General features: G+C 46.3%; 1 protein-coding gene across 1 annotated transcript in view; it reads right to left on the bottom strand.

Moving 5' to 3' along the window:
- Positions 1-11,647, bottom strand: part of CHD3 (chromodomain helicase DNA binding protein 3) — a 92,376-nt gene that overhangs the window by 23,892 nt on the left and 56,837 nt on the right. The window contains exons 19-21 of the mRNA XM_061589795.1: positions 11,276-11,417; positions 10,770-10,901; positions 9,500-9,617 (exon numbers count right to left, since the gene is read on the bottom strand). Of these exons, the coding sequence (XP_061445779.1) occupies positions 9,500-9,617; positions 10,770-10,901; positions 11,276-11,417 (392 nt within the window). The remainder of the gene's footprint in view (positions 1-9,499; positions 9,618-10,769; positions 10,902-11,275; positions 11,418-11,647) is intronic.

Raw genomic sequence — 11,647 nt, 5'->3', positions numbered from 1 at the left:
GTGTTTGGCAACACAGCATCTGACAGGACCCTTCACCGTTGGTACAGAAGTATCCACAACAGGTACCTTTAGTCCCTCTATAGGTTGGAAAAAAAGGGTATAAAGCCTTTGGACCAATATCGTGGCCTTTTTACTTTGTAATGAGCTGTCCAGTTCAGCTATATCCACATCTGAAAAGTAACTGGGGAAGGGAACCACTCTGGATGCGGGTGGGGGACAGAGTTGTGGCTTAAAGCCCCTGGGATGTAATAACTTTGGTTAACGAGGAAAGAAAATCTTCATTATGGAAGAGCCTAGTGATGGGAGACTCCTCAGTCATGCGTTCATCTGATCTGTACTCACCTTCCTCCTTTCCCAAGGTGTCTGGATACTAGAACTCCTTATCTGAAGAGTGCTGCCTACTGTATGAAGGACACGGAACAGTAAGCTGCACACTAGCAGTCAGCAGTTGTGTGATGGGTGAGCCCTCTGAGGAGTGGCCAGTTTGCTGGCTGGGCTGGTTAACAGGTCCCTGATGCCTGGCATTCCTCCCTCGTGGGACGGGGACAACTCAGATACTTAGATAATCCTGTGTCTCTTAGATCTACTTTCACTTGGGGGTGGCGGAGTTGCTGGCCACATTGGTAGATAACCAATCGCTGTCTGCTTAATACCCTGGATATGTCATCCCTTTAATATAAATGCAGGCATGGCTGAGGTGCCTTCTTGAAGCGCAGCTTGAGAAAAAGCTGTGTAGCAATGATGAGGCTCCCTCTGGTGGCATGTCTCTTGTAAGCGCAGAGCTTTAGGCCAGTCTCTCCCTTCCGATTCCCCTCCCAAGATTACAGCCAGAGCAAGGAAGCCATCATAGACAAAACCTTCTACCCCTGTAAACCAGGCCTGATTTCATGTGCAGAGGAGCTTTTCTGCACAGGACTGAAGGCCAGTGATGCGGGTTGCCCAAGGACAGTCTTCGGTATGGGAAACCCCATGGTTGTTGCAGATTGCTCAACAGCAGGGCCACTATGGTGGCAGGTACCAGCACTGACTGGGCCTCACGACAGAAGGAGAAAGGTTGAGTTGTCACTTGGGCTGGGAGTGAATGATGGTGCAGCATGAAAGCTCACAGTAGGAGGCTCTGTGGCGGCAGCAGCAGCAAGAGGCTCCAATGCTTTAAGGCAGCAGCTATTATGGTTTTGTTGATTAGGATTCTAACATGCTCAAGGATCTTTTTCTTTTTTAGCATTTGCCTTGCTGAAGGGAGCTATGAAGAGAAGAGGGAGAAAAGGGAGCCTTTATTCTTGAAAGGGTGGAAAAGGATATCTAGGTATTAGGGGAAAATGAAAGGGTCAGTAGTATCCTTACAGTAGAATGTAAAAATGTGGAGAAATCCAGAAAGAAGCTGGAAAGCTTTGCACAGGCAGTGGACAAACTGGGCTGGAGTCAGCTCATCCAGACTAGAGTACAAAAGTGGGTCACATGTTCCTAGTCTTTCCTGAGCAGTAAGAGAAGCTAACCAATCAGAGATGGATGTTTCCTTAATTCCTAACAAAGAACAGAATTATCTCTATGGTGATGAATTAATCACAGAAATACATCATTATCTAGTTATTAGAAGGTACGGTTGGACTTACCATGAACGGTGTTTCTTCATGGATGCCATGAGGTCTCCACGTGGGTTATAGTCCCCAATCAGCTCGAGACAGGAACCTGTCATAATTTTTTCTTGGCTCCTCCCCTTCTTACTGAGGTGATGCCAGTTCTCTTTCTTGACCAGCTCGGAACTTCACTTCAGTGTAACATAGAAAGAACAAATCAGAAGATATAACAACAGAATAAGAGCAGATAACACAGATTGCAGATGGATTTCCCAGCCCCTCATAGGGAGGGTCGTGGAGACCTCATGGCATCCATGAAGAAACACCGTTCACGGTAAGTCCAACCGTACCTTCTTTCATGGATGCCAGTGAGGTCTCCACGTGGGACGTACCAAAGCTCGGCCATAGGGTGGGTCTATTGAGGAAGAACCTGCTGGAGAACCCTACGACCGAATGCGGCCTCCGCAGATGCGTATAAGTCCATTTTGTAGTGTTGGGTAAACGACGAAGGTGAAGCCCAAGTTGCTGCCCTGCAGATCTCCTCCAATGGGGCATTAGCTGAAAAGGCAGCTGTTGTGGCTGCCGCTCTAGTGGAATGCGCCGTGATTCCCTGTGGCACGGGTTTACTGAGTGATCTGTAGGCTAAGGAAATACATGCCTTTAGCCATCTAGCTATAGTTGATTTTGACACCTTGTGGCCTAGAGTCGGAGGATGGAATGATACCAGCAGAGATTCCGATCTGCGGAATTGAGCTGTCCTATTGATGTAGACCTTCAACGCCCTCCTCGCATCGAGGGAGTGCCATGCCCTTTCCATGGGGTGTTTAGGATTTGGGCAGAACGTGGGCAGCACGATCTCCTGTTGCAGGTGAAACTGAGACCTGACCTTTGGTATGAAGCTAGGGTTGATCCTCAGTACAACTCTATTGTTATGGAAAATGCAGAGGTGTTTTTGCACTGATAGAGCCTGAATCTCTGATATCCTACGTGCTGACGTGATTGCTATGAGGAACGTGACTTTGAAGGTGAGTATTCGCAAAGGAACCGTCTGCAGGGGTTCGAATGGAGATTTCTGTAGTGCGGTCAACACTGTATGGAGGTGCCATGAAGGAAATCTGTGCACTACCGGAGGGCTGATAACGGTTGCTCCTCTTAGAAATCTCTTGAGCAGCGAATGTGACGCTGGAGAGACCCCTTCGTCTAAAGATAGAACGGATGCAAGCGCCGATAGCTGACGTTTGAGGGTGTTAGGACATAGACCCTGGTGGAGGCCGTCCTGGAGGAACTGCAGGATATGTGGTGCGGATGCCGTCATAGGATTGGTGTCGTGCGCTGTACACCAACGCAGGAAAGCTGCCCAAGTGGATTGGTATATCCTGAGCGTAGATGGCCTACGTGACGCCAGGATAGTTGCTGTCGCATCAGGTGAAATATTTAATGCTAACAGCCTGCTCCATTCAACCTCCAGGCGACTAGCTGAAGCCAGGCTGGGTCTGGGTGGAGGACCGGTCCCTGATGTAACAGGTCGTGTCGATTTGGAAGTGGAAGGGGGGTTCTGACAGACAGCTGGACTAGGTCTGCAAACCACGGTCTTCTCGGCCAGTATGGGGCTATTAGGACCACCCGCGCCTCTTCCCTCCTGATCTTGTTGAGGACTCTGGCGAGGAGAGGAGTTGGTGGAAACGCATACAGTAGGAGCTGTGGCCAACTCGCCGTCAGTGCGTCTATCTGTTCCGCCCCACGCGTATGGAATCTTGCAAAATATCGAGGGATCTGATAGTTTGTGTCCGAGGCAAAGAGGTCCACCTCTAATTTTCCGAAGTGTTGTTGAACCATCAGGAAGACGCTTCTGTTGAGTGCCCATTCCCCTGGGAATATCTGACGTCTGCTGAGCCAATCCGCCCGGTCGTTCATTGCCCCCTGCAGGTATTCCGCCGATACAGATGTAAGGCGCTGCTCTGCCCAGGACAGCATGGCTATCGCTTCTCCGCTGAGGAGCTTGGATCGGGTCCCTCCTTGTCTCATTATGTATGATCTGGTCGAGGTGTTGTCTGTTTTGATCAATACATCGGGGTAGTGAAGACTGGGAAAGAAATGCTTCAGCGCCAGGTGAGCTGCTCTCAGTTCCAGCCAGTTGATGGGCCTGGCTGTCTCTGGTGGACTCCAACGTCCTTGTACAAAGAGATCCATATAATGAGCCCCCCAGCCCCAGAGGCTGGCATCTGAAGTAATTATTGTGCAAGGCGGGTCCTGTATCGGGATCCCCCTGGACAAATTCGAGTCCCGATGCCACCAGGTGAGAGACTGACACACTTTGTGTGGTAAGGCAATAACACAGTGTCGCCTCGAGGCGATGTCTCTCTGGAACTTGATCAGAAGATGTTGAAGAGGACATGAATGAAGTCTGGCCCATGGTGTAACTGCTATAGATGATGCCATCATTCCGAGCAGTTTTGCCAGGTGCATCAAGTCTGATTTCATTTGGTCGCGTATGGAGCGTGCTAGGTCTGTGATGGCCCGGATTCGTTGTGGCGCCAGCGTTATAGTTTCAGCAAGGGTGTCTATCACCGTGCCCAGGTGTATAAGTGATTGCGTGGGGTAGAGGTGACTCTTTTGAACATTCACTAAAAAACCGTGGTTTTGTAGGAAACTGAGTGTAAGATTTAAGTCTTTGTTTGCCTGGGTAAACGACTGAGACCTGAGAAGTAGGTCGTCCAGATAAGGGGAGAGGTGCACCCCTTTCAGACGTAAGCCTGAGAGTGCTGCTGCCAGCACCTTGGTGAAGATCCTGGGTGCCGTGGCAAGTCCGAATGGCAGGGCTTTGTACTGAGTGTTTCTTGTCGTATGTGAACCTGAGCAACCTTCTGTGCGTGGGGTGAATTGGAATGTGCAGGTAGGCCTCCTTGAGGTCTATGGATGCCAAATAGTCCTGGGGTTGGAGTGCCTCTCTGATTGAAGCTATAGTTTCCATGCGGAAAGTCTTGCGTTTCAGGAACTGGTTGACAAACCTGAGGTCGAGCACCCCCCTGAATGAACTGTCCTTTTTTGCCACCAAAAAGAAGAGGGAGTACACTCCTGAGAACCGTTCGTCCATGGGGTCGGGTTCTATAGCTGAGATTTGTAGGTGGTGCTCTATTTCTGCTAGGAATGTTCCGTGTTTTTGTAGTGATGTCGGTCTGTGTGAGAAGACGAAACGTGGGGGTGGATACTAATGTAACTCCAGACTGTACCCGTCTTTGATAATGCTCAGGACCCATTTGTCTTTTGTTGTTGTCTGCCATTGGTTTAGGAAGTAATTGAGTCGACCTCCGACAGGTATAGAGTCAGAAACGTTGTTGTGGTTGACGCTGCTGCCTAGTCTGGTAGGACTGCTGTCTATTCTGGTGGAATCTCTGTGGAGGCTTCTGGTTTTGCTAGGGAAAACGGGAGCCTCTAAAATCCCTCTGTCTGTTGCTGAAGAAGGGCCTTGAGCCACGAAAGGAACGCGTCTGGAAAGTGGGAGTATAGCGTCGGAATGGCTTTCTTTCCTCTTTCCCCTGTGAGGGCAGAACTTTCTTTTTATCCTTATTGTCCACCAATACCTCCGCCAGATTGTCTTCCCCAAATAATTTCCCACCTGTATATTTAGCCGTGGCTAGATTAAATCTGGATGCATTGTCCGCATCCCAGTGTGAAAGCCATACTAGGCGTCTGGCTACCACTGCCGTGGCCATAGCCCTGGCTGCAAATTGTGAGGAATCCATGGTAGCGTCTGCTACGAAGGCCATGCAGCGAGAGAGTTTTAAAATGGACTTTCGTAACTTGGAGACCTCCAGCTGATTTTGGGCTAGGTCCTCAATCCACAGCAGTGATGCCCTACAGAATACTGAAGCTGCCACAGAGGCTCTTATGGACATAGCCGTCGCTTCATGTACCCGCTTAAGTGCTAGATCTGACTTGCGCTGTATGGGATCTTTGAGATGAGCATCCCCATCCCGTGGCAAGATCGAATGTGACAGGAGCGCAGTAATAGGCCCATCCACGTCTGGGGCCCGCAACTGTTCCATAACACTGGGTTCTAAGGTATATAGTCTATTAGCCCAGTTAGTCCCTCTTTTGGGGTATAGCGGTAGCTCCCACTCCTGTTGAATATTAGCCAACAGCATAGGTGGGCACGGAATGCCCTTAGGCCCGGTCTTAACAGTAGGCAGTACCATAGCTGGCCTGGAGGAGGTAGGTTGTTCCTCAGAAGGAGCAGTCAGCTCCAGGGAAGCAATCACCTTTTTAAATAATGATTCAAAATGAACTTCCAAAAATAGTCTGACCGAGTTTTGAGCCTCTGTTTCTGAGGCATCAGTCCATTCTCCGTCATCCATGGACCCTGTAGATCCGATTTCTTTTTTTTTTTTTTTCAATAATTTTTATTCAGATTTTCATAAAACATACAAGACAAAATCATAAAACATTCAAAGACAAAAAACAAAATCAAAAATAGTTAAACAAAAAGAAAAAAAGAAAAAAACAAAAAAACAAAAAACAAAAATAAAAAATAAAGAGTAAAATATTGACTTCCCATTTGTCAAAGATCAATTCAGTTATAAGTCTATAATATATAACAATCCTGTCTCTTAAGTCATATTATAAAATCACTTTCCTCCAGTAGTTATCTTACTTAATCATCAAATCTCATAAACATTACTTTATTCTTTCCACAAAAAGTCAAAGAGAGGTTTCAATTCTTTAAGAAATATATCTATCAATTTTTTTTTCCAGATAAGCATATCGATTAATCCATCTCATTACTAATTATGATAATCTTATTGTCATAACCATAGTCAAAATAAACATTTCAATTAATCCATCACATCAGAATCTGTTAGGTTCAATAATTTCAGTAGCCATTGTTCTATTATCTCTATTAGTTCCATTTTCCATCTTCCATCTTCAGTAGTCTTGTTAAGTCCAGTAATTTCAATATCCAATCTTCCATTATCAGTATTCCATAATAATCTTGCTGTCAAAGCCATAGTCATATAGTAAGAGTCTGATGGGGATTACCTCTATCCCAAATATTTTCTTGCCATCCATTCTGAATAGGTTGCTGAAATACTGCTGTAAAATCATATCTCTGTTCTTTTTTTCAAAATACACTGGGTCATCTCTTAAAAGTTTTTCCATTGTCACATGGCTGCAGTTAATTCCATAGATTTTCTCTATATTGGGCTCCATCACATCATTCCAGTCCAGAAGATTATCCATGCCATTGATAACTTTATCTCTAGAATCTTCATTCATTTCTTCAGAGATAACATTGAGTTCCAAACAATAGATTTTATTTCTAAAGTCCATAGACTCCAAATCTTGTTCCTGTTCCACGTTGGTTCCAATCTCCGGGATCTCCTCTCTCACAGGGACCCCTATTCCAGTCTCCAGGGTCACCTCTCTCACAGGGACCCCTGTTCCAATCTCCGGGGTCTCCTCTCTCACAGGGACCCCTTCCAGGGTCACCTCTCTCACAGGGACCCTTATATCTTTAATCTCCTGCTTCATTTTACTCAATTCAATTTTCATTATCTCAATCTCATCCATTATTTTCTGAAACATAGTTATTTCCAGATTTTCAGCCACTTTCTTAATTGCCATTTTAAAAGAAAAATATAGGAAAACCACTTCTTATTTCAGCAACAATTGGGTTAATACTCCAAACTTGGTGACATCACAGTATAAACAGAGCAGACAGCCTTATCTCTCCAATAGTTAAGTAAACAAAATGCAGTTCCCAGGATCGAAACAATTAATGGCAATCGTCAAGAAACAGATTCGTCAAAATAAAATAGACCAAAAAGAGAGTAGTCTCAAAACAGTATAATATTTTTCAAAATAAAAATCTGGAATAGAAATCCCTCTTCTGTGTATATCTTTAGAATGCAAATCCAGGACAGCTTTTTGCAACAAAAACAGAGATAAGCTATTAATTAGTGCGTAGCAGAGAGAAGTTATGGCTCCCCAGTGAGATGTCAAAAACTGATCAATCTGGCAAATCTCTTTTAAACAGCAACAATTTAAGTCAAGTAAAAGAAAAATATAGAAAGAAGGGTGCTTGCCTGTTAGTGCGTTCTCTCTTAGAAGATAAGATGAACGTTCGCTTTAACAGATAGAGCTTGCTGTTGAAAATCCGTCCCACCTCCGTCGGCTGGACCTCGTCCCATAAATTAATGAGATCTGGTCGTCCCAACAAAAATAGGCTTTGAGGTTAATCTCTTCGTTTCTCCCTACCCGGGAGAAGTTTAATCAGTCAAAAAAAAAAGAAAAAACTGACTGATATATCTGAATAAGCTTCTTTTGAGGCAGGAGCCCGTCTCAAAAGCAGGCACAGGCTAAGTCACCCTTCCCGGAAGTCGGATGATGGTCTCCTGCTTTGAATGTATTTATAGATCCGATTTCTGATAGGGCATCCTGGTGGTCCCGCTCATAATACCCAGTACCCATAGCCACCAAAGTTCGGTCAGGGGAAAGCTGTCTGGCAACCTGGCGTGGTCTCTTACATGGTGGGGGGGCGGCTACTGCCATAGGCTGTGGGCATTGTGGAGTATTGGGGGGTATCACAGTAAATGGTGGGACCTCCTCTAATAGTGCCTGCTTAAGCTGCCGAATTACGTCAGGCGAAAACAACTGTGCCAGCGTCATTGAAGGGGTTATTAAAGGAGCTGGCATAGACTGAGGAGAGAGCTGGGGTGGAGAGACGGGGGGGCCATACCGCCCATGGGCTTCCGTCGTTCCCTCATCCTCCGATCTGCTGTCGTCCGGCTGCTCCAGTAGATGGCACTGGACTGCAGGCTCTATCGAACACGTCTCTTGAGTGCCACTCAAGATGGCCGCCGCCGCCTTTTCGGCGGGAAAAATCATTAGGGAGCTGGAAGAGGCAGTAGGCGGTGGTGAAAGGCTCACTTCGCACAGTAGGCCTCCGCCCCGATTGTCCAAATCGAAGGGGCGATTAGAGCTGTGCCGCGATGTAGCGGCGAAATTCACGCTCTGACGTGAGGCTTCTTGCCTATGCTCCCTGGCCGGACATTGCGCGTCCGCTGGAGCTGTCGCCGTCATGCCCAATATCTGCATGGAACTGACCGCAGCAGGAGCTGGGTGCTGCCCTGATTTTTTGTGTCCCTTCTTGTTCTGGGATTGTGGGACAGACGGCGGCCGGGAACTGACTGCAGCAGGAGCTGAGTGCTGCCCTGACCCCTTATGGCCTTGCAGGGATCCGACCACAGTAGCCACTGTGTGCTGCCCTGTTCCTCTAAGGGTTTTTGTCCTGGCGGTCTGAGAAGACGGCAGTGCTTCCATATCTCAGCCAGGAGAGAAAGAATAGGTACGAAAAGAGGAAGAGAAAGATTATATATATATATTTGTTTGTTTGTTTGTTTGAACTAATTAACCAAATATATAACAGAATAAGAAGCGTAGAAAAGAACGAAGGAAAATAGAAGAGCTGTAGGCTGATAGTCTACAGAAGTGAGAGAAAACAGCCAAAGGTTGTTGCCCGAGCTGAGACAGGAACAGAACTGGCATCACCTCAGTAAGAAGGGGAGGAGCCAAGAAAAAATTATGACAGGTTCCTGTCTCGAGTTGATTGGGGACTATAACCCACGTGGAGACCTCACTGGCATCCATGAAAGAACTTGCGGTTTATTACAACTGTTTGCAAGTTTGCAATTTGGCAAACTTCTGAACAAGAGCCTTCAGCTAAAAAAGGTCAGGGTTGTAAGAATTTCCACACATGCTAGATAACTAACACATCAAAGACTCCTTAATCCCAAACCAGATAGGGTCCCCACCTGAAGACTCCTCACTGCAGACAACTGAGGTCACGCATTTGTAATGATATATAAAGGACAAGTCCCACCTCCTGCCTTCACACATCAGGCCCCTTTAGTCTTCATACTTGCCATTAAATCTATCAATTGCCTCTTGCCGCAGGGCTCCTGTAATGCCCCCATCAATTCGTTCGTACTTGTATCCTTCATAGTCAAGGAAATCCTCAAGTAGGTCCAGCATTTTTGTCATCTAGAAAGATACCCATAAATGAGAGTGTGGGTTTGTCAGGAATAAATGGAAATCGGGGGGGGGGGGAAGGAATTGAAATATATGCTATACTAATTTTACTACATTAAGAACATAAAAAGCATTAGGTAAAACTTTGCAGATAAAAGTATACCGTTTGCTATTTTTATTACATTAAAAAGAATAAATGCCTTAATTTTATCCAAACAATAATACTCTATATCTAGTGTTAGAAACAGAGCAACAATCTGTTGCACCCTATGATATCAATCATATGTTGGTTTTTGCCAGTTCTGGAAATGGGGAGAAGCACAGAAACCACCAGCACTGTAGTAAACAAAAGGAAATGTTTATTTTGGGGTGGTGGGGCTTAGAAACAGCCTCCATTATCAGCATTATCGAGGAACAGAAGAAAGAATACATCCAAAAGCCCTCTGTAACTCCATGAGGCAACAGTAGGTGTCTTTCTAACTATTCTGACTGCTCTTTTTTTAAAAAAATGATGCCTTTCTCTGGCACACTAGAACTGATTTGAGTTATCCATAGGGCATACAGGGATTGTGATTTCCCAATACTGTAGAGTGTCTTACTAAGTTATCAGAAAGAGTTTTGAGTACTATACAGCTAAAACAATATTTTAAAACCTTGCCTGAAAAAGCATTATTCTGAAATAGGTATCGGTTGATATAAGTCCCGCCCCTTCATTTCCAATTTCCCCCCAATTTCCACTGAAAAAAAAGCTGGGGAGGGGGAGGCCTCAGAATAATGAGGAGAACCTGTTTTGTACTTCCAGCCCTCCATATTCCTAAATGAGACTGATGGTGCCTTTTGAATTCATCAGTGGAATTTTTGCTGTACATTGCATATCTCCTCTCAGGACTCCTTTGTCCTTCCCCAATAGGTGATGTCAGAAAACAGCATCCTCTCCCCTCCCTAACATTTAGAAACATTTTACGCTGGGATATGATGTCACACTGTGAGCTTCCTGGCCCCACTCCACATTGTTCTCATGCTGTAGGCATAGAAGGAAAAACACACCGCACACTGTCTGCAGGTTTTTCTTTTCTTTTTCTTCCTTCCTTCCGCTCCCTCCCTCCCCCCATCCCCACCACTCCACACAACTAGCATTAAGGCACACGGAGCCCCCACCCTCACCTGGGAGAAGATGAGCACGCGATGGCCCTGCTCTTTCAGCTTCCTCAGCATCTTCTGTAACAGCATCAGCTTCCCAGAGGCCTTGATGAGAGCACCCCCTTCGTAGGCACCGCTTGGCAACTTGGGGGATTCCTGACATGACAAAGCACAGCCGCCACTGTCGTTAGTGCAGTTGGCCATGCCTCGCTGGGTTTATCTTTCACTGCCAGGTGAGTAGACAAAAGCCAGGGACTAATTGAGGAGGTGGGCTGATCTGCCCACCAAAGAATTGCCCCATGGCTTCCTAAGCCGAAATACACAACCATCCAGGTGTTTCTTCTCCACCTCCCTCCGTCAGGTTTGATCCTGGCCCATCCACCACAGCAAAACTCCTGCCAGCCTTGAAAGCAGAAAGGGCCACACAGCGGAAGGCGACACATCCCCGCTCCACAGCATGGGCACACCCCTTCTAAGAGGAATGTGCCCTGCTCAACCTCTGGCAGCCAAACAGACAATGCAGAACATACCATGGCAGCAACAGGGAAGAGGTAAGGGTGGTTACAGCATTTCTTCAAGTCCATCATGATGTTGAGCAAGGACACCTGGTTTCCGCCACCACGTGAGTTCAAAGCTTCAAAGTTGCGAGTCAAGATATATTTATAGTATTTCCTGATTTGGGGGGGGGATGGGAAGAGCAGAAGAAGGAAAACAGTAGCATAAAAGAGATGCCGTGACCCTTCCATCTATAGAAGGATAGGCCACAATTTTACCGAAGGGTGGGGGGATGCATTTAAGGTTCAATGAGTTATGCCTAACAGTTGTCTTTTACCACCATTCCACCTCCCAATGATCTGGAGAATGAAGCCCAGTGGCATGCTTTGATCTACTGCTCATACCCC

The sequence above is a fragment of the Rhineura floridana genome, chromosome 11, assembly GCF_030035675.1.
Source record: "Rhineura floridana isolate rRhiFlo1 chromosome 11, rRhiFlo1.hap2, whole genome shotgun sequence".
Taxonomy (NCBI): domain Eukaryota; kingdom Metazoa; phylum Chordata; class Lepidosauria; order Squamata; family Rhineuridae; genus Rhineura; species Rhineura floridana.
Note: the sequence above shows the minus strand (reverse complement) of the source record. Positions and strands in the feature narration are given on the sequence as shown.